Raw genomic sequence first — 23,933 nt, forward strand, 5'->3', positions numbered from 1 at the left:
CCTGCACATAAGAGAGCATCACATATTTTTGTTGCAGCATGTAAAGTTTAAAATGCCTTGACCTATTATAAAGTATGGCATTTAAAAAAATAATCTGGAAAAGCTTTGCTGATTTGGGACATACATGTTTGTTGCAGTTAATATTACTCTAAAGTTAACATGAAAAAGGAGACTGGCTTTCCTACCAACAATTAGATAATGTAGGCTTAGTAACTTTAAATTTCAGCTTTTATATCTAGTTCAATTGAAAGTTTTTTTTTTTTTTCCTGACGGGAAGCAGTAACATTTTACACTTTGGAAGAATTAGTAACTAGGTTTAGGCAATGTTTTAAAAGCTTCTCCGAAAGCCATGCAGTTTCTAAGTTACCAAAGATAAGAGACCCCACTCCGGACTGAGCAAATAAATTTGATTTATTGACTATTACAATCCTTTTTTTTTTTTCATTGTTCCATAAAAGGAAGTCAATGGTGGACCAGCTCCGTCATGGCCTGAGTGGCAACAGGTGGATAACCTCAGTACCTGTGTAGGTCACTGAGAATATAAAACAAAAAACTATAGGACCACATGTTTTCCTACAGGAGAAGTCTCAAGTTGAAGGGAAGTTTTGAGGGGTGCTGTAGTACCGAGGTGTCTGTTTCCTTCTTGGGAGTAGGGTGTTCTTTGTCTCAGTAATCGTTCTTTTTGTAGTCCCTGTTGGTGAAAGAGTAGCCCATCTCCTGTCCCTGTTGGAATAAGAGTTACTCTTGGGAGAAAATATGCAGATGGTACACTGTTCCTGTTAAAGTTCACAGTCCTTTATTAGCAGATGAGCGCTGCTTAGTTACACTGGTTACAGTGCACCTTTTTATTTGCTTTTTGGTGGGAGGGTCCATGGTATGTACGCCCATTAACGTCATAGGGGTGTTTCTGGGGCGCTGTTGCTTTTATTTGAAAAATCGTATGATGTCGTGGTGAACTTACCCTTGTGCACTTGGGAGTAGGAATACTTTCCAGTATGAATCTAGATTAACCATTTGTTTGCCATCCAAAAAACTTTACTTTTACATGATTGTTGTGGACAAAAAACATTTAATATATTTTTTTATTTATAAAAAGCCATGTAACCTGTTTTCACACACTGATATACTTTTTTAAAAACAGCAATCAAGAAAGTCTTAAGCGTAATTCCCTTTTTTATCTGTGGAAAAAAGGGGGAAGAAACAGCCTTGTTTAGTCAGATAAGCGTAATTTTTAGTGAGTTTTGGGATAGTAGTTAACACAGGGCGGCTGCGGTGGTGCACCGTTTAGCGTTGCCTCCTCACAGCAAGAGGTTCTCCGGTTCGATCCTCGGCTGGGGTGCCTTCAGTGCGGGAGTCTGCTTGTCGGTTTCCTCCGGGTGCTCCGGTTTCCTCCCACATCCCGAAGACATGCTGTAGGTGGATTGGACACTCTAAATTGGCCCTAGGTGTGAGTGTGTGCCTTCTGTGGAAGGTTGGGCACCGGGCTGGCAACTCGACACTGTAAAACTCTACTGCCAATCATGAGCGGACAGGTGATCCGCTGTGGTGACCCCTAACCGGGAAAAGCCGAAAGAAGAAGGGATAGTAGTTAACACCAAGATTCTGGTCGTCTAAGTATATGGCACTTTCGAAAAAATCTTCATCTGGTCTGCCTTTGTAATAAAGGAATCTACTGTATATTCCTATTCTAGGGAATTCCAACCAGTGATTAAAACATATATACAAGGTGAGGAGGTGGCCTCGTGCTTGGTAGGAACATGGAAAGTTATATAATTGGCATCCCAACTGTTGGGGGGGGGGGGGGCTCATTTGACAAGAGAAACTTAAGAAAGCTGCCTTCCTCATGAGCCCATCAAATTATGAAACCTAGCTGTTGCCAAACTATGTGGTCCTTTACTAACGTGGAGTAAGAGTGCTTCTTGTGAATTTGCCTATTATTTCTTTTGAGTCCTTTTGATCAGTTTGAAAAGAAAACCATAAAAATGGCAACAAAGTGATGGAAATACAATCAGATCATTAAAAAACAGTTAAACTACTGGTTCTCCACAGGGTCTGTACCTGAAATGTAAAAGGCTGTGGAACCAGGGTGTGCTTCAACTCGTGCAGACTGCACCAACCATAAATCATCCCAGTCTCTCTTGATTCTACATCAAACAAATACGTAAATAGTTTTACAGATATATCAAACTTATGTACAAAATTCAAGTTGGGGAGTAGGCCACGTGGTTAATCAGTGGATTTAGGTGTCCTAGAGGTGGGGAGGGGGGGAACTGAATTAGTTAGAGGCCAAATGCTGCCTGCCATATGAGTCAGCCATATCTGAAAGACAAAGCAACTGGAAGAGTTTTCCAGCCAGGTGGTGGAGGGGAGTCAATATAGCCCTACAGTGGCATTATTAATTGTTCTCTAGAGTTTTAAAGTTTAAGCCACTGGATTTTATGTCGTATTGTAACTTAATCCAGTACTTTAGTATTTAGTACTTACGTCAGATGTGTAATAGAATAAAGTTTTATCTAATTACTTTTATAGCCATGTTATATTAGAAGATTGAATGAAAATGACTTTAGTTCTGCACAGCTAAAATGTATTTTTATATTTATATACAAAATAATGTATGCTTTTAGTCAATACACAAGTACAGAGGTAACAGATTTCCTTCTACACAAGTTTGCATAGTGCTGTATTTGCAAAGGGCAAGTAGATTATATTAGGAGTAAGTATTTTTTGGAATAGGTATGGCATCTTATAGGTTCATAGGTTGGTACTAGGCTATCGGCCCTAGGGCCTATACAAGCCTAGCCATAACAATTCCCTGGCTATTTCTTCCCACAGTATTTACTTCCCTGGACCCCTGTCTAGCAGACTGATGTGATCCTTGGTGTGAATTTCCTATCTCCCATGCAATCATCAAGGTTCCTTTTGAAGATGGCCAAAGAGGTGCTCTCCTTGACATGTATGGGCAGTCTTTTCCAGAGTCTGGGAAGTCTCTGGGTCAAGAACCTATCCCTCCAGCATGTTTTGTTCATTGTGATGACAAGGTTTAGATCCCTGGAGCATGTGGCTCTAAGGGATTTCTTTAAGTGTAGCATGTCCAATAGCTCTGAGTTTGACATGGCCTTGTATGTTAAGCAGAGATCGCCTCTGAGTAGACGATATGCGACAGAGTATAGGTAGAGTTTTTTTAGACAGTCAGCATAAGGCGTCTGTTTTAGGCCTGTGATTCTTTTAGTGAGGTATTTCTGCGGCCTTTCCAGTTGTCGCAGATGTCTTGATAGGTACATACCAAACGGGGCATTGTATTCTGTAATGATAATGAGGGATGAGTACAGTGGGACAATGACCTCCTTTTTTCTGGATGAAAAGTCTTTAGTGATGAGGTGTGCCACATAGAAGGATTTCCTGACTGTTGTGGCGATGTGGTTATCGAAGGTGAGACCACTGTCCACCTGTGTCCCTAAGTCTCTTATCACACTTATGGTGTTTAGTGTATGGACACCTATGTGGTAATTCATGGGTACATGTTTTTTCCCAAAGGGGATAACTATACATTTCTTGGCATTGAGCTTGAGCCCGTGGCTTTGGCACCAAGCATCTGTTTCTGTAAGGCCCTTTTGTAGAATATCCACATCATTTGGGGATTCAGTAATGGCTCCCTGTTTGCAGTCATCTGCAAACTTTGTTAGCCAGAGTCCCTTAGTGTTGGCCTGTACTTTAGAGAAGTAGATGCCAAACAAGAGCAGTCCCAGGACTGAACCCTGAGGTACGCCACTTGTCCGGAGCTGGATTTGGAGTCGGCTACTTTTACAGTGTGGGTTCTGTCAGTAAGCCAGTTGGCAACCCATCGAGTGATGTAGGGATTAATGCCCAGCTTAGTAAGTTTATATCTATGATTCCAGAGTGGGGGATGGTGTTGAAGGCCTTGGCGACATCCAGATAGGCTGTGTGGACCACCTTACCTTTGTCCACGGCTCTGGAAACTGAGTGGAAGTCGTCAGTCAGGTTCAGGAGACAAGATCGGCCCTTCCCGAACCCAAACTGAGTGGGGCCAGTGTTTGAAGGTTGCCAGTGTCTTTGTTTATAAGTTCTGTGATAATACATTCCTTGCAGATCAGGCTTGTCAGACTGATGGGGAGGTAGTTCTCAGGATCCAAAGTGGGTCCCCCCTTGTGGAGTGGGATAACTGTAGCTGTGCACCACTCATGGGCATGAAGCCTGAGGTGAGGCTGTGATTAAACATGACTCTTAGGTGAGGTGCCAGTTCATTTTGTAGTTCATGTAGTACACAGCCTGCGATGTCATCTGGTCCCATGGATGCTGTATTCTTAGCTTTGGAGAGTGCATTTTTTACCTGTGTGGCCGTTATTACCAGAATTTGGCAATCTTTCGGTATTGAGATGGGTCCTTTAGGAGGTGGGGGGTGAAGTTTTCACTGAATTGATCTGCCAGGATATTGGCAATATCCTTGGGAGCAGTATATTTAATGCCATTCTGTTGTAGCTCAGAGCATATCTGAGCATTGCCATTTAGATTCTTGACATAGCTATAGGATGTCTTGTGGTTGTCTTTGGAATCTTTGGCAATTTTATTTTCGTAACTAGCTTTGGAGGATTTTATGAGGGATCTTAGCTTCTTACTGAGGCTAGTAAGGGAGTTTTTTACATGCTGGGATTTTCCTTCTTTCTGCAAAAGTTTCTTCCTTTTGTTGTAAAGTTTGTTTATGGCAAGGGACCACCAGATTGGCTTCCCTTTTGTGGAGGTGAGCATCTTGGTTCTATTGGGGATGGCACGATTCATGCACGAGTGATGTGCTCATACAGTGCCTTAGTGTAGGATTCAGCAGTCGAACTTTCAGTTCCCGTCTGCATGGGTGTCATGACTTTTGTCACTTCTGACTTGAGTAGCATGAAGTTGGATTTGGAGAAGTTTTTTTACGGAGGTTTCCTTACTGGGGGGTGGGGGTGGGATGTGGATGTCAAGGATGATTAGCTTATGGTCAGACCTGACCGACGAGGGAGTTGACCATATGTGTGGAGCATCGATTTCAAATGTTGGTAATGACCAGGTCTAGGATTTTGGAGCCCCTTGTCGGACTAAGGACTGCTGAGATGGCTGTGTTTATTATTGAAGAGTGTGAGTAGAGCACTCAACATTTGATGAATGATGGAAGCAGGAAATGAGAGGAGGCAAGTGGCTTGGGCATTTGCCATTGTGGTGGTAGTGTTTTTGACATATATTAGGTGGAATTCCAAGTAATTAAGTGCCTTTTTGTTATTCTGGGAGTAGTTTTAGTCATGTAAATTCAGCGCAGTTAAATGTTATCAGGATTCTTAATTTTTCTATCCCAGATCTCTGTACATTTGGTAGACATATTTCATTGAAGGATAACAAGTACAACCGCCACTTTTGGCTTCTGAATGAAAATTATTCTGTTTTAATCTAAATATACTTGCTAGTCTTGTGAAAAGGTGTAAAATATCAAGCTGCGTTAATCGTGCCTTCCTGAAGAATTTGTAGGTCAAAACTGACAAATTTGTGTAATGTCTGGGACAGATGGATACAACTCAATTTTAATGAGCAATGGAAAGCTGATGATAAAACAAGATCTACACCCTGTCTAGTAGGTGGGAAAATGTCAGACTAAGGAACTGAGTTGTCCTTTTTTGTCATAAAAATGTACCTATCCTTGTAATCCACTTTTTAAAATCTTGTGAGCTTTCATATACTCCACATTCTGAAATTCGTGTAATAGAAGACTTCTTGTTTGACACTGCATATTGTGCACCATTTTCAAGTTTTTCAACACTTATGTTTTAATCTTTTTGTATTTTTATTTACCTTTTACAGTTGTAATATGGACCCTTATATTTATACTGGATTTTTTTTTTTTGTTGCGATTTCAGTTTCATGTCATCTTCAAGTTTTTTTTTCTTTTCCTGCCCATTTTGTTTCCAGATTTTAAAAGGTGCATTGCATATACTAAATAACTTGAACACCCTGTTTTTGCATGCATATGAGAAAGGAATCCACGTTGACTGTGTCACACAATTTTGTCTGAATGGGTTCATAGGTGAGTAGTAAACTATCTGCCTTTACGGGCAATTTTAAGCCTAACCAGTTTCCCTTTTAATGTTTGAATTAACCTGTCCCATTTAGGGTTAAATTAGCCTTACCCATACCATGATTAGTAATTCTATATTACTCCTAGTGAGAATAACTGGGATCATACCATAAATAATTTGAGTGGACCCATCCATGGAATAAAGAATTTAGGAGCTGCCTCTGTCCATTAAATGGACTGCTAGACATTCTACCATCTCTTCTTGAATTGTAGCATGCTTACTTTTCAGCTGTTTCATTGCAAAACAGAAGCCTAAATATTTGCCCATTCTAGTTGAGTGAGTGTTACCTTTCACTGAAATCTGTGCCGTGTTCATTTCTGTTATCTGTGCTGCAACCATAGATAATCTTTTCATACAGTATTTTGAAATATGTACGAGAGACTGTTCAACATATCACTTAAGTGAGTTTCTGTAGCTGCTGTGTTTTGTAGCCTTGGAGGTTACCTAAATAGTAAGATTCAACAGTAAAGGACTGATTGAGCACATTGTTATAATTATGTATTTAACACAATTTTTGATTTTCTTCGTGTTTCACCATTGCAGTCATCACCTGTGGGTTATCCCTGCTGTGGTAGCCCTCGGCCAGCCCAAATACCAGAGTCAATGTTTTTGTGTGCCGGCTGCTGTCACCTGTAGTCTGACATCAGTTCGTCAGTGCTATAAAGCAAGGCAACCAACGTCATTACATCAGTCTTTCTTGCCGTGGAGCTCGGAGCAAAAGCAGTTCGCACAAGTGCCAGTTGGTCACTATCAGAAGTTGAATTTCGGCAGAAAATGTCTAAAGCTAGGGACCCCGTTGGGGACCCTTTTTTTCTTGCTCTAACCGATGTCCGAAAAAGTTAACAATTGTCTCACCTGTGGAAAGCAGATCCCACACCGAGACTTTCATTCTTACTGCATCACTTGTTTAGGCCCAGACCACGACGTCCCTCATTGCCGGTTCTGTGCCCTCTTTAATGCGAGAACCTTTCACCGTAGAGCTCTTTTTTAGAAAATTCTTTTTGTGTTCCATCTTCGATTTCCAATATGGCTTCCATCAGCCAACAATCTGTCGACATTCAAAAAAAACGTAGAGATAAAGATAGAGACAGGCCACACAAGGCGAAGCCTACTGATGACGCTACCGCTAAGCAAGTCATCAATTTTTCGGAATTGAATGAGGCTCTTTCGCAGCCCCTGATGCCCGACTCGCTTTCTACACAGGCCTCTGCCGAGACCCTTTCGGAGTCTGGTGTGCCGTAGAAATCCACTTCATCTTCCAAGCCTTTGGCTGTCTCTGCCTCGGTTGGGACCAGATCCGCGACGCAGGCACCGGCTTCCGAGGAGGCCTTTCGCACTACCGATTCTAGACAAAAAATGACGTCTTTGCATCCGATTACCGCTTCTCAGAGACCGACGGATTCTCTCAGGCCTAGAAGCCAGGCCACTCCTAGGAAATCTGCTTCTAGCCACCATCTTGCTACTGCTCCCCCACCCCAAGCTCAAATGCTTAAAATATAGCGGAGGATCTCATCTCCCTTATCCAAGGTACTCCAGCCCCTGCTCCAAAAAGGAAAAGGCATTCTTCTCCAGAAATTATGACAGACCAAGAGTCTGAGGAATCTGATTATTCTACTTTTGAAGAGGAACAACATCCCTTAACTGTTTATGAGGATTCAGATGCAGAGGAATCCATCCCGTCTGCCTCCCTTCCAGAGGACCTCTCCTTTGGGGAAACCCTTCACTCCCTCAGGGAACATTTTCAGTGGGAATCTTAAGACTTCCCACAGTCAAAGAAATGACTTGGAGAGTTTCTGGACCTGCCCCAGCACAGACCCCTGGCCAACCCACCTATTTTGGAAGTGGTGGACGATTTCCATTAATCCAGCTTAGCTCCTGATGCCCTGCCTCCTGCTTCAACTAAACCTGACAGGTACTACAGAGTACCGGATTCTCACAAATACCTGTACAGGAATCCTGCTGCAGACCCTAAGGTCATTACACAGGGACCCACAGGAGCGAAGACTAGTTCTGCCAAGAATTCTTTTCCTTCTGACAAAGACTCCAGAGCTCTGGACAGATTGAGTAAGAAAGTATATACCTCTGCAACCTTAGCTATCAGAACACTCAATTGTCAGTTCCATATGTTAAAATATCAACAACACACTTTGGAACAATTAAAACAGAAGATTGCTACCTCTCCTGACGGTGCCAACTCAAAAGAGCTGGCAGAATTACTACACTCTGCGTGTCAAGTGGCCAAACACTCATTACAATGTGGATATGATGCCCTAGAAGCCTCTAGCAGGGTAGCAGTGACAGGATCTGTTATTAGAAGACATGCATGGCTGAAGGAACAACCTCTCCCTGATCATGTCAAGTCTAAACCCCTAGATAAGGAACACCTGTTTTGGGAAAAAGCAGAAGAGGTGCTGAAAAAGATGGAAGACAAAGCAAAATCTATGCAAACAGTAAAATATTTCTTTCAAGTTCAACCTCCCAGATTCAGCAGGAACTTTTCCTCTAAGCACTGGGCCTTCCCTGCTCCTAGCAGACAGGGCCAAGATAGGCCCCTATCCCAGGGCCAGCAAAGAAGCAAACAATGGACCACTTCCGTCTCTAAGGCAGGGAGTTCTAAGCCAAGCTTCTATGGCAAGCACTCATAATGAATCTCCCTCCCCCCTCTGCCCTCCTTTCACTCATCAAAAACTAGGAGGAAGGATCACCCTCTTCAAGGACATTTGGGTCTCTATAACCAAGGACCAATGGGTCTTAAAAAGTCATTTCTCAGCTATACAGATTCTCCTTCAGCAAACTCCCTATTCCAAGAGGGTACCCAGACCTCCCCCCAAACCAGTGGACAGAGGCATTGAAACAGGTCCAAACTTGTAATATCCCAGGGGGCAGTAGAACCTGTCCCTCCAGATCATACAGGAAAAGGTTTTTACTCCAGACTATTCCTTGTTCCCAGAAAAGAGGGCACTTGGTGCCCCATTCTGGATCTATCCAAACTGAACACCTCCTTGGTGGTCCCCAGATTCAAAATGCTAACCTTGCAGCAGTTCCTGCCTATGCTCACACAAAATGCTTGGCTTTGTGACACTAGACCTAAAAGATGCCTACTTCCACAGCCCCATCAGGGAATCGTGCAGAAAATTCCTATGCTTCAGACCAGGCTATCAACACTTTCAGTTCTCTGAACTGCCCTTTGGCTTATCTACTGCTCCCAGAGTATTCACCAAATGCTTGGCCCCGGCTATGGAATTCTACAGACAGAGAAATATACAGATTTACCCTTACCTGGATGACTGCCTCATTCAGGAAGACTGCAACAAAAAGTTGCTCCAGGACCTTCTCTTTGTCAAATCACTCCTAACTTCCCTAGGGTTCAGCATCAACGAGAAAAAATCAAAACAAAACCCCACCAGGAAAATTGTTTTCCTGGGAGCTGTGCTAGATACAGCTACCCAAATGGCCTTCGTGTCCCCAAAAAAGCAGAGCTTCCTGCCTCTCTACTTCACCCAGCTGGCTTCCAAAAGTCACCTCACTGCAAGGAAGTTCCTGAAAGCCTTGGGATACATGGCATCTTGCATCCTTCTCATCCCTCTCACCAGGCTTCACATGAGAAAACTTCAGTGGTACTTAAAGAACCTTTGGTGTCAGCACTCTGTCCCTAGAGACCACTCTCCCTCTGTTCCCTTGTATAAGGGCCGAATTTCTCTGGTGGGCAGAGACCTGTGCCATGAACAAGGGTCTTCCCGTCATCCTCCGCCCTTCCAGCCAGACCATCACCACCGATGCTTCAGACATTGCTTGGGGCGCTCACCTAGCAGGCAGGTGTACCCAAGGCCTTTGGAATGCCCAGCAACTTCACTTGGACATCAGCCAGAAAGAAATGATGGCAGTGCAAAAGGCCCTGACTTCCTTCCAACCCCATCTTAGGCCAGGGGTCCTCCTTATAAATTCAACAAGCAGGGGGGCACCCAGTGTTACCCTCTGTGCAGGTTAGCCATGGGTCTCTGGCTTACAGCCACCTCCATGGTGCTACACCTAATTACCCAATACTTACCAGGGATCAACAACACACTGGTGACCCACAAAGTAGAAACATACTGGAACCCCATGAATGGCAGCTGCACAGAGAAATCTTTCTGCAAATCACCCAGGAGTGGGGGACCCCAGAAGTGGACCTCTTTGCCTTACACCTCAACCACCAGCTGCACAGGTTCTGTACCAGGGAGTGTCACCTCCTAGCATGAAAGGTGGATGCCTTGACCTTCCCTTGGAGCTCCCTCTTTGTGTATGCATACCCTCCTCTGCCTCTTTTTCCCAAGGTTCAGATCAGAGTAAGAAAAGAGAGACCAAAAAGACCATCCTCATTGCCCCAGATTGGCCCAGACAGCATTGGTACCCCTTATTACGCAGTCTAACCTTACAGCCCCGAAAGCTGCTTCCCCTGATGTCAGACCTCTTGACCCAGGAGAGGGGGAAGGTACTGCACCCAGACCTACAGCCTCAAACTTTCAGCATGGCTTATACACTAAAAACTAACAAGGAGTCCCTGTTAAGCAAACAGGTCCTGGACATCATCACAGAGGCCAGAAGGCCCAGCACAAGAAAATCATATGCAGGAAAATGGAAAAGATTCTGCTCCTGGAAGCAATCAAATGGGGCAGTACCTCCCAACCTTCCATCCCTCTCTTCCTGGATTACCTAGCAGAGTTGCTCAATAGGTGGCCTCTCTTTCTCCTCTACTAAAATCCATGCCTCGGCCATCTCTGCCCATTATGATTCATACCCACCCCTCTTCTCTCTCATCCTTTGATTAAGCAATTCCTCAGAGGGACTTCTAATATCAAGCCTCCCAGAAGGCCTCCGACGCCACCGTGGGACCTGAATTGTGTTAGAGAAATGAACCTTACCTCCTTTCAAACCTGCCTGTTCAACAGAATTGAAATACCACTCTTGGAAGACTGGCTTACTACTAGCTATCACCTTATCCAGAAGGGTCTCTGAACTTCAAGCTCTCATGGCTGTCGAGCCCTTCATAATTTTCCTGCAGACAGGGTCTCCCTGAGGACTAACCCCTCCTTTATGCCCAAGGTGTTATCTGATGTGACCCTTAACCAGGCCATACACCGTCCCACCTTCTTTCCCAATCCTCAAAACAAGGGGGAAAGAATTCTACACTCACTAGACGTGCACAGACAGCTCAGATACTATCTGAACAGTACTAAGCCATTCAGAAAAACAGACCAGTTGCTTGTAAGCTTTGCTCCAGGGGCAGAGGGGAAGCCCATCTCCAAACAAAACATTTCCAAATGGATTTCACACTGTATCCATTTTTGCTACAGACTGTATGGGAAGCCCACACCCAAGTCTATCTGTACCCACTCCATTAGGGCAACCTCCACTTCCACTGCCTTCCTCAGAGGAGTACCTACCAGGGACATATTGGAAGCAGCCACCTGGACCTCTGTCCATACCTTTACAAAGCATTACCACCTACCTCTCTTTTCTAAGTCTAGGGCAGGGTTTGCTTCTACAATTCTGCAGGGTCTCCTGACCCATACCTAGGACTCAACCTGTCCTTCCACCCTTTTCCTCAGCTTTGGGAATCCTCCCACAGGTGATGACTGCAAAAGTGAAACACGAAGAACATAGTACAGTTGTGTACACTTACCATAAATGTAGATGTTCGAGTGTATTCACTGTTGCAGTCTTGGTTTCCCTCCCTCCATTTAACATCTTTACATAGGGGGACACAAGCCTCCCAAGGTGGCTTTAAGACACCAGGACCACTTCTCTCTTTTCCTTTGTGCTTCTGACAGGTTAGGGCAAGAAAAACTGATGTAATAACGTTGGCTGCCTTGCTTTATAGCACTGGCAACCTGACGTCAGACTACAGGCGACGTCAGCCGGCACACAAAAAGATTGACTTCGATATTCGGGCCGGACAAGGGCTACCACAGCAGGGATAAACCCACAGGCGATGACTGCAACAGTGAATGTACTCAAACATCTACATTTATGGTAAGTGTACACAACTGTACTTTTTCTTGACACTTCTGACTATTTGTGTACCCTTATTCATTCCCTGGACTGTCTGTCCTTTACTAATTTGACTAGTGGCTTTATGTTTCTTTTTGGTATTTGAAAGACTTGCTTACTTTCTATAACACCTTTATTAAATCCTCACATTTTTAAACAATGGCATAGGTGCATATGTGATGACAGAAAAAATGAAACCCAAGTAACAATTTCATTATTTTCATGTGTATTTTCTTTTTAGCAGGTATCATTCACCCCAACAGTATATAAATTGCTGAGTTCCTATTTTTTCTGAAACCTCACTTCTCCTCAAATATCATTCTGTATGTATTGCTCCCACAGATTCCATTTACTTTGTATGCAGTTTGCTCCTTCCCTTTCTAAAGATCTTGCATCCTTTTTTTATTTCCTTTACAGTATTAATTACTTCAGTAACAGTTGGTTTTGATCTTAATTTCCATTGTTTAGCAATTGTATTTTCTTTTGGCAGCCAGTAGCATTACATTTAATAAGACTTTATTATGTCTGGGCGATTCATATCCTATATCCCAGCTCAAAATAATAATTTCCTTACTTATAACCATTTTTTCTGAATTATTGTATTTTGTTATTTGTGTAATTGTAATGTATACCAGTGTATTTTTTTATATATTCCAGTGTATGCCTACTGTTTACTGGAACTTTTCTCCCTGGGTCTCCACTGAAAGGGAGTCTTGCATCCTGTTGGACTTCCTGGTTAACAAAAGCAATAGATAAATTTTGCTCCCAGCATGTCTGACAAAGCACGTTATTCTTTTAATCTCCATGTTTCTTGAAACAGTACCACTTTTCAGCAAGGAAGAAGGAAGTAAAAATACTTGGAGCTGATGTCAAGGTACAGCGTCAGGCATGCCATACTTCTTTATAGTGCCACACATGGATGGATGACATCTAATCATCTGGCAAAGCATTTTGTGCTGTGGGTCTTTCAGCACTTTTAATGAGTTGACAGTTTGAGTTAATGTACCGAGAAGTTAAGGAATTACTTTGTTTGCAGTTTTATAGTATGCTTCTCCCCCTTTGTTGCATTGTACATTGTGTGCTTAAGTGAAGATTGTAAAAAACTGATGCATGTTTTTCCACTGATTAACAAAAGCAATGTATCCCACAGACCTGCTAGAAATCTAGTAGCGGTTTCTTTCAGAGTGAACATGAGGCAGCTGTCCTGAATTTTAGCTTGAACTGCTGTGAAGCTAGTTTGTTTTTCATTGTTTAGGGTATTCGTACTTGTATTCTTGTTAATATTCATTTTTTGTTCTGTAGGCTTCAAATGGTCACACAACATCCCAGCCCACTGCTACTCCAAGGTCAGAAAGCACAGCAGGGACTATGACGACTACCTCATCAAAAACTCTTCCACCACTCAGCCTTCAGGATCCTCTTTGCCCATCAGTAATCCTTCCTGCAGCACTGGAGGACCTGTCTCCTGATAGCATTGATGCCCATACCTTTGACTTTGAAACTATTGCCCATCCCAATGTGGACCAGGTTCTTAAACAAGGATCTTTAGATGTAGACTCATTAGCAGAAAGTCCTGAGTCTGATTTTATGTCAGCAGTAAATGAATTTGTTATAGAAGATAATCCAACATCTCCTAATTTAATTAGTGATCCTCAGAGTCCTGAAATGATGGTGGAGTCGCTGTATTCTTCGGTGATAAATGCAATAGATAGTAGGCGTATGCAAGATACCTCTTGCAGTAAAGATAGCACTATTGAAGTAGCATCATTGAAAGCCTGCATAGAAAAATATAAAACTGCAGTTCAGGAATACCATTCTAATTTAAGGATTATTAAAGAAGACATTTACCATTTTAGAGCCCTTGTCCAAAAGGAACAGTGCAGTTATTCCAAGTCTGTCAAGTTTGTATCAGAAGAAATTAAGAACATTATAGAAACAATAAAGCAGTCACTCACAGCAGATTTTGAGACATTGCATCAAAAGGAAATGGCAGCTATGAAAACAGAACACAATATTAAGTATAAAATTTTGGAAGAAGCTGCTACAGAAAGCCAAGCTAAGACTGACATGTTGCAAAAGGATATACTGGAGCGTAATGCTGTTTTACAAAGTAAAAACAATGAATTGGCACAGGTAAGGAATGAAATGAAGGTGATTGTTTCATTGCATAATGAAAAAGACCAAAAACTACAAGAACTAGAAAAGGCATTATTGGACCATGAACATGAAATGCAGGAACAGCAGCATTTAAAACAAGGTTTGGTAGCAGACATAAAGAAACTTCATCAAGAAAATGAAGACAGAGTTGTGCAATTAAGGACTGAACTTCAGAGTCTAGAGGAAAGCCACCTTAAAACACTAGAGGAATGCTTGCAGGCAAAGCATAAAACTGAGCTTGAAAATATGTCCGTTTTGCATGTGAACCAGTTGGAACAGTTGAAAAAAGAAAATCATTTGAGGGTTGAGCAATTAATTGATTCCCATGCACATACACTTCAGGAAAAAGAACAAATAATTCAAGAACTTCTGCTAAAAGTGTCTGAGCTTTCTGAGTTAAGGTATAAATTAGAAGTTGAACTGTCTTTAAAAGAAGCAGAAACTGATGACCTTCGACATGTTTTGGAAGAGAGTAAGGCCCATCAAGAAGAGGCTGTGAAGTGTAGTGTCGACAAAGAAACAGAGAAACTGAAGAAAGAGATTCTTGAATTGAAGCATCAAATTCAGGCGAATAATGACGAAAATGAGGTAAATTTGGCAGAACTAAGATCTTTAATGGGAATTGAAAAAGATCGATGCATTTCTGAATTAGTAGATAGGTACGAAGAAGAGATAGCATTACTCAAAAGTGAGCTAAACAAATTAACAAACCTGTATCAGCAGACTTTAAATGCAGAAGTAGATTTGCAAGAACACATAAAAGAACAGCAGCACAGATATGAAGAAGAGCTTAAATTTCTAAAGGAGCAGAAGGAAGACTGGGTAAGGGGTTTTCAGCAACATGAAGAAAACTATGAAAAGCAGATACATGCTCTTCAAAAAGAGAAAGAAGAACTAGTGACTTATCAAGAGAAGGAACGAGCATTACTTTTACAGACTTTCAGTGAAGAAAAAGCAGCAGCAGTCCAAAATGCTGTGAAGGCTCTAGAGAGGGAAAAAGAAACAAGTGAGAAGGAACTACTTGAAAAAATTCAGCTACTTGAAAGTCAGCGCAGGGAAAGGGAAAGTCTTGTAAGGTATGGATATTTTGTTTATACATGCAATGTTATGCTTTTAAATATATATTAAAACAATAATCTGTTTTTCTACTGTGACCCAGTTTTATTTTCTAGATGTTAATAAGTCCATATTATTGTGGTTAAATGATGGATGGATTGAACAACCATTTTCTGGTGTATACACACTTCAGTTCACAAAGAATTATCATACATTTGAGGATTTAAATTTTTTGTGGACATGGTCTTTGGAAATGTAAAAGTAGCTGGGATTTATGTTTCTCAGCTGAACTGCTAGGCATCCTTTTAGCAACAGCACAAGGCACTGTATGTACCAGAATAGTCAGAAATAGGTATTTACAAAAAAGACAGAAGGTGCCAAGGTACAGAATTTAACTCTGCAATCTTGCAGATAAATCAGTTGTCTTGCATGGTCTGACTGTTTGTAAATGTTCAGAGCATGAATCATACTGTATCTGCTTGCTTTAATGTGAGTACAGTATAGTGACATTTCAGATGCTAGCTACTGAATTGCCTAAAATGATACTGGCCTACATCTGAAAGAGTAAGAAGGACTTATTTAAAATATATTTGACAAGGATGGCATTTGCCTGGACAATGCAAATTTAAAGAATGCCAGATGTTTGCATTGTTAAAAACTAGTGGGTATACAGTGACCTTTGAATTTTAAGGAGATAGGTGCACCTAGCTACAGGTTTTGTCCCAGATGAGTGGTGCACTGCATTGATGCCCCTTCATAAGAGTAGCCTTACAGCTAACCCGGATAATTACAGACCTATCAGTTTTACAAGCCTCATCTGCCAAGACATGATGGAGTACATTATAACTGCCTCATAAACTGTGATTTCAAGCCTCTTATTAGACTTGACCCCCTCAATAGTTTGGCTTCTGTCTATTTAACCTGGTAAATTTCTTCAAAAGGGTTAGAAGGGCAAAGGCTATAGATGTTGGTTGTGCTGTATTTGCAGCGTATCTTGATTTGACCAAGCCTTTGGGCACCATTCCCTATGCTGTCATCATATGAAAGCTAAATAATTTAAACATTGGCCTATATTTGTTAAGATAGCATGCAAACTTAGTGAAAAATAGGGCCCACACAGGGAAAGTTGCAGGTACCTCACCAGAAAATATAAACGTGATCAGCAGTTTCCTTAAAGGGTCTGTGCTGGGATATCTCCTTTATGTCCTTAGATTACTGTTGCAGTATCCCAGTACTATTGGAAAAGTTGAGTAAGCACACTGCCTTACTGGCTTATGGTTAGTACTACAGTACTACTCTGATACCTTCCCTCTGGTATAGTCCCTTACACTTCCTGTCTGTGGGTGCGAGGGAGTTACTTGACAGTACAGGGAATGCCTTACTAACTCGTAGATAGGACCCTTTCATTTTTCTACTGCTGTAGTAAGAGAAGGATCTCTTGGAAGACTGCTCCTTGCTGTGGATCCCTTCAGCTGCTGAGCTCAGGTAAGAAAAACTTTTTAATGCTTTGTTGTTCTGCTTAGACATTTTGTTTTGTTTTTTTTTTTTTCTTTTCCTACTCTGACTAGCACAGTAAGGCCTGTGCTGTTGATTAAAAGCTTCATTTGGAAGTTTTGACATGAAAACTTGCTGATGTTGCACTTTTTACATAGGGTTATGATTTGTTGAAATTTATAAAAATTCCTGGACTGATGGCATCCATGATTCTTATGATACCACTGGCCCGTCTCCACACAAGGAAAATTCAGTGCTGTATACAAATTTGTTTGACCCAGTACCTATATTCCTTGGAATCCTAGTTGCTGGTGCCATTTCTGCTCGTCTATCAATGGATACCCTTTTTCTTTTCCTGTCTTGGTAAAACTGTTCATGAAAGAAATATTGCATTTGAGAACCCCTCATAACCAAAGTTCTCTTTCCTGGGATCTCAACTATATCCTTGAAATAATGACCTTACCACCCTTGGAACCTACAACTCAGGCTTATCTGAAGCTGTTAATGTTAAAAACTGTTTTGTTTATTTCTCTGATATCTTTAAGGCGAGTTTCTGAGCTACAATGCTTATGGTGGGACAGTCTTACCTTATTTTCCACAGGGATTGTTTTTTTTTTTTTACACTGTAAATCCCTCTTTCGTGCTGAAAGTGATATCAGAATTCACTCTCAATCAGGCTGTCAGGCTCCCTGTGGTTCTTCCAAGAATTTAAAAATAAGGGGAAAGGAAACTTCATACCTTGGATGTGCACCAGTTTCTCAGGTTTACCTTGGTTGAACGAAACCCTTCATAAAGGCTGAAAGGCATTTTATTTCCTATACATGGGCAAAGAAGGGCCAACCTGTCTAAGCAAATCATTGCACTTCGGTTATTCTCTAGTATTGTTTTTTTGTTATACTCACCATGGCAAGTGGAATCCAGGCAAGGTAAAGCCGCATTCCACCAGGAACCTTTCCTCTTCAGTGGTGTACTGGAAAGGAGTAGACCATAGAAATATTCTAGAGGCAGCAACTTGGTCCTCTATCTGTACCTTTACAAAGCACTACAAGCTGGATGTCATTTCTAGATCCAGAGCAGGCTTTACTAGGACAATTCTCCAGGGGACCCTAGACCCTTATCCTTTATCTTCCAGGTTGTGTAAGCTTTTGGAATTTAGCTATATTCCAGTAAGGCAGAATGTGTGTTAAACATAGTACAGCTGTGGAAGTCCTTCTTACCTGTAACAGTAGATGTTCGTAGGAAACGCACTGCCTTACTGACAGTACCCACCCATCACCCCCCTGTTTAAATGTACATAGTTTGGTGTTTTGGTTGCCAATGAGTCTGCTCCATGGCCTTCATTATTGTTGGTGGTGGTGGTGGTGGTGGTGGGGTGTGTGTGTGTGTGTGTGTGTGTGTGTGTGTGTGTGTGTGTGTGTGTGTGTGTGTGTGTGTGTGGTTTGTTTTTGCTGGTATTAGAACAGCAGCTGTTTGCAAAGCTTGTTTTTCCATCTTCTCTTTCTGCTGGTCATTAGAAAACTGAAAGGGTCCTGTCTCTGGGTTTGTAAGGCAGTTTCTGTACTGCCAGGTGATTGGTGCATCACACCCATAGACAGGTAGTGGGAGGGACTCTGAGCTTTAGTAGTCTGCCAGAGGGTGGGTAGCAGAGCACTACTACCTGTATACCAATAAGGTAGTGTGTTCTGTGAACATCTGCTGTTACAGGTAAGTGGGATTTGTGCAACTGTACTTCATCTTGCTCTGCTAACTTGAAATCTGGTCGGGGTACCAGTCCAAAAAGCCTTCCTTACGGTCATACGGCCAATCTATGATGACAGCCCATGGGTGTAAGGGTACATAAGTAAATATATGAGTGTGAGATCCTCAGACTTTCTTGCTACCAGTTCAAACACAGGTCTTGCATCCAGCAGTCTGTGTGTTCACATAGTCATTGGTGTTACTTAGCCTTCTGTTATTCAGATAAGTGAACTTTTGGGGAACCTTAGTTTTTTTTCTTGTTGTTTGGTGTCTAAATGTATTAGATGTCAGCTAATAGAGGGAAGTGTGATTGTGATAGGCAGAGCCCTTTATAAGGACCTCAACTTACAGCGATTGTTTTGCTTTAGGTCTGAACACAACAAGAGTTGTAAGATTTGGCAGTCATTTGTTCTGAAAACCCTACATGCAGATCGTTCTCCATTAAATACCTATTTAGAGATTACCAAGTACAAAATTATGGACCCCTTGGTATCCAGAGTTCTGCTTGCTCCAAAAATTCAAAAGGCCTCAGCCTCTGAACCATCATCTACCCAGTCGAACTTGGATGTACCCATTGAGAAGTTGCAGGAATCCACAGTATGCCCAGTCTCTTCTCAGGCTACCATGTGTACACTAGGTGCTTGTATGGTGTCTGACTCTAACACGTCTGATATGACTGATCATACTGTTATGGTTGAGTAGAGGGATCCAAGGTCTTCATTTCTGGGGATCTGGAAGGCATACCTCAAATCCTGGTTAGGTAAGAGGTGCCTAGAACCTTGATTGAAGTATGCCAGAGGTCGGATCTACCATGTTTTGTAAAAGCAGACATCGCCCCTAAGAAGAAGAGGAAAAAACAAAAAACAAATGACGAAGAATGTGTCTCTTTCGCAGATGTCTCAGTAAAAGAAATGGATGGACTTTTCACAGGTCCTATACAAGATCATTTTGTCCCTCAAGCCTATTTCCTTTCTTTTTCCTTTTCTTCCTCCCTTCCTTCAGAAGAGACAGCATGAGTCATCTTTTAAGGAAAAGAATCTAAGTGAGGTGAACACTCTCTAGTTTATTTATCCCAAAATTCTCTCTGCAGACCAAGTGGCTGCAGGTGATGAAGATGCATTATACTCTGACTCCCGTGTCGAGGGACTTTTTTTTTTTTTTTAAGAAACCGTCACAAAAATGATCCATCATTTTGAATGGGAATCTAGACAAGTTTAAATGTGCAGAAGAGGTATTACAGTCTATTGGAGGTGGGCGCTCCCACATCAGCTCATGTTCCTCCAGTTTTGGAAGCCTTTCTTGATTCATTTGCATCCACATTTACTTCTCCTGACTCAGCCTCCGGCCCGCAAGATGCCTAATAGGTTTTACATAGTGCCAGAGGATCTAAGTTTGTTGTAAAAAAAATCCCTTGGCAGATCCTTCTAACTCCACTGACAAACCCACCAGACTTTTTTCCAGTTGCTAATATTTTACCATCAGACAGATACAGTAGCACCATGGACAGATATGGAAAGGTTTACACTTCTGCTACTCTGGCTTTCAGGGCGTTTAATTATCAAACACAAATGACAAAATATCTCTTGCCTATTCATGGTAAATTGAGCAAAACTTTGACTAATCGTGAGGTTTTGGAGACTAAGAGCAAGCTGTTTTTATGGTGGGGTCAAGCTGCACAGGTGGTCTGACATACTATTAAATATAGCTATGATGCAGTGGAAGCTTCCTCCAGGGTGGCTGCTACTGAATCTGTTTTCAGAAAATATGCATGGCTTCATTCCCAGTCTCTACCTGAGGGCATCAAAACTAAACTGTTAGACTCCCCCCAACTGGGATTTACTATGTTTGGTCCTGTGGCTGCAGACGTTTTCAAATCTTTGCAGGACAAAGGAAAAATAATGCAAGATTTCAAGCAATTCTTTCTCACATCATTACTCTGGTATCAAAGGAACTCTCCACCTAAGCCTACTTCCTTTTCACTAGATACTCAGTCTGCTTTGAAAGGCAGGAAGATGCCTTGGAAATATTTTCAGGATAAACCTTAAGGGAATTCAAATCTGGTAAAACCTCCCTTTCCAGATAAATCAGCCTAATCCATTCTGCCACCTTCTTCCCCCATTGGTTCCCCTTCCCCCTGTCAAAAAAACTATCATCATCCCATTTAGATTGTCAGCTTATCACTTCAGATTAATCGGTCCTTTCTATCATTCAACAAGGTTGCAGAATTGCTTGGAAGGAAACTCCAGCCTTCAGAAACATTACACCACTTCCTTTTAGTCAGGTACATCTTCTCCCTCCTATTCTGCAGGGCCTTCTCAATCAAGATACCACAGAGTCTGTACCTCCGCATAATCTAGGAGAAAGCTTTTATTGCAGACTGTTCCTAGTACCCAGAAAAGGAGACTGGAGACCCATTCTTGATCTATCTCATCTCAATCCGTTTCTGACGGTACCTTCTTTCAAAATGCTGTCCCTTCAAACTCTGATATCCATAAACATTAGGGTGTCTACAAAATATCCCAACTGACTAAAACAATGAGTAAAAAGGTCACACAGAATGCTTATGGATATCAGTTGGGTATGACAACCCTATGTTTCCAACTGTCAGCCAAACATTCCTGTTATGCTGTGCTGATGATGCCATAAGATGGCAGAAACATGCATGTCCACAGCTAGAGGGGTTTGGCTTTATTGGCCTGCAAATTGTTCATAAATAGACTTAAAAGTAAATGAAAAAGTCATGGACATTCAGAATTGCCATTTAGCTGAAATGCCTGATTTCCTTAAAGGGTAATTTGCATATATTCCCAAGTTGCCTCTGATACAAGAGGTTTAAGGTATCACATAATGGAAACTCTAGCTTTGCTAGATTCATCTTGTCCAGCAAGGGAAATTCTAAGGGCCCCGCAGTTCATGGCAGCGTCTGTCTTCATGATATCCTTTGCCAACCTTCACATGAGAAAGATCCACTGGTACCTAAAGTCTGTCTGGTCTCAACATTTCCACCCACTGGACACCCAGAGCACTTTATTTCCTTTTAGAAAGAGAGTTATGTTGGTGGATTTCTCAAGTGCAGCTGAATCCCAGATTGTCATTCAGCCAACTTTTCGCACTTAGGGAACTGCACACAGATGCATCAGATGTAGTCTGAAGTGTATGAACTGGTTCCGTAGCAGTTCAGGGTCTGTGGACCCCACTCACAAACAAAGGAAGGAAAACATCAGTGTGAAAGAGATTGGGGCACTCCTTCAGGCTGTACAAGTATTTTCTCATTTGTAGAACCCATGTCCCCTTAGGCTTTTCACAGACCATAGAACTGTAGTGGTACATAAAGAAATGGGGGGGGGGTCAAGTCCTGCCAACTATGCAGACTGGCTTTTCAGGCATGGGCCAAGCTATAAAAGCAAGTATTTCCCTACAAGCAGCTTACATTCCTTCCCAGGATAATGTTCTGGTGGATTCACAAAGCAGGTCCCTGGAAAATCCTCACAAATGAATGTTGAACAGGGAGATCTTCCTGGACATATTCTTCAGATAGATCTGTTTGCCTCCACTCACAACAAAGAGCTCAGACTGTTTTGCTCCAGGACTTTGCCCCCAGGCTTGGAAATGGATGTCATGACTTTTTCATGGGAGGGAAGGTTCCTTTATTCCTTCCCTCCACTTCCCTTAATCCTGAAGGTTCTGTTAAAGATTCAAAAGGAAAGGCCAAAAATCTTGCAAATGACTTCCTTTTGAACCAGACAGCTTTGGTTCCCCTTCATCTTCTGGCCAGGGGTAGTCATCTTCATAATAAGTTTCTCCATAGAGTGTGCTGATATCCACACAGAAAAAGGGTTCTCTACTTCATCCCAACTTGGTAACTCTTAACCTGACATAATGAAATTAGAATTTTAATCTCTTTTAGATACAATTTTTCTGAGGACTTGCTACATTTTCTTTATGAAGTGAAAGTCTACTACTGGAAGAATCCTCTGTATCCAGATGGAAAAGTTTTTCTATCTGGTGTCACAAAAACAGAGAATCCCATCTAAACTGGGATTCCTACTAGTGCATACTTGTGTGAGCTCATATAAGAGTTAGTTTAGCGTATTTGTCTCTCAAGGCACACTTATCAGACATTCCTACATATATGCCCCTGGGTCCACCCCTGCTTTCTAGAATTCAGGTGAAACAGTTCTCAAGTATGTTATTTGATCCCACCCAAAAAGGCTATCCTCCTTAGCTTTGCCTTGGAAAAGCTTAACCAGCCACCTTTCAAACCAGCAGCTTTTGCATCTGTAAAGTTTTTTTTTTGTATTTGGAAAACCATTATACCAGTAGCTCTCTCACTTTTGCCAGAAGGGTTTCTGAGCTACAAGCCCTAATGGTCTCTCCCTCTTCCTTATTTTTCATAAGAATAGGGCATCTCTTAGAGTCATTCCTCCTTCATTTATGCCTAAAGTGGTCAGTGAGTTGTTTCTTGACCAGGCTGTTGATCAGAACAAGGGGGAAAGACTTCTGCACTCTTTGGATGTATACAGGCAACTTCTGTTCTATTTGGACAAAATAAAAGACATCAGGAAAATGGATAAACTGTTTGTCACTTTCCAGGAATCCAAAATGGGCAATTCTGTTTTGAAGCAAACAGTTGCCAAGTGGATTTCCAAGTTCCATATATTTTTATTCCCATCGTGGCAAGTTCTTATCCTCTCCAGCTAAGGCCCATTCCAAGATGTTTCTTCCTCTGGAGCCTTTTACCAGGGAACTGATTCTAGGACCATTTTAAAGGGAAACATTTGATTGTCTGTGAACACTTGTGCAAAACACTACAAGGTAGATGGTTTCTCTAGGCCTGCAGCTTCTTTTACCAGATTTGTGCTTTCTGGATTGATTGACAGCTTCCCTGTTCCTGGTCCATCCACCCTTTCTAATGAATAAGCTTTGAGAATCACCCAGTAGTATTGGAATAGTGAAACTGTGAACTAAGGAAGGATATAGTGCAGTTGTGCAAGAACTTACCATAACAGTAAATGTCCTGCTGCAGTATTACTTCCCACCCTCTTTTCCAATGTTTATCTTCTGGAGTTTGATGTACTGAAGGGGGCACCATATCCATGCTTCCCTCCTCTTAGCTGACCGTAATCCTTTTGCTAATTTTCTGTTATGTACAGGTCTTCTGGCTTGGAGATAGTCTAAGGATGTCATACTCATATGTCTTCTTAAGTACCCTTACGCCGACGGGATTAGGTCATACATTGGATGTATGACCATAAGGCAGGGTTTTTGGCTTTGATATTAAATGTTGGGTTACCTCTGCTCAATAACCACAGTAGTACTGAAATACTGCAACAGTGATCA

The 23,933-nt window shown here is 41.9% G+C and overlaps 1 protein-coding gene across 1 annotated transcript in view; it reads left to right on the top strand.

The window, feature by feature from the left end:
* RB1CC1 (RB1 inducible coiled-coil 1) overlaps window positions 1-23,933 on the top strand; it is a gene marked incomplete in the record, with an annotated part of 2,392,675 nt that overhangs the window by 1,749,650 nt on the left and 619,092 nt on the right. The window contains 1 exon segment of the mRNA XM_044061705.1: window positions 13,452-15,382. Within this exon segment, the coding sequence (XP_043917640.1) occupies window positions 13,452-15,382 (1,931 nt within the window).

Source organism: Protopterus annectens, chromosome 2.part0, assembly GCF_019279795.1.
Source record: "Protopterus annectens isolate FY-2018-M chromosome 2.part0, PAN1.0, whole genome shotgun sequence".
Taxonomy (NCBI): domain Eukaryota; kingdom Metazoa; phylum Chordata; order Ceratodontiformes; family Protopteridae; genus Protopterus; species Protopterus annectens.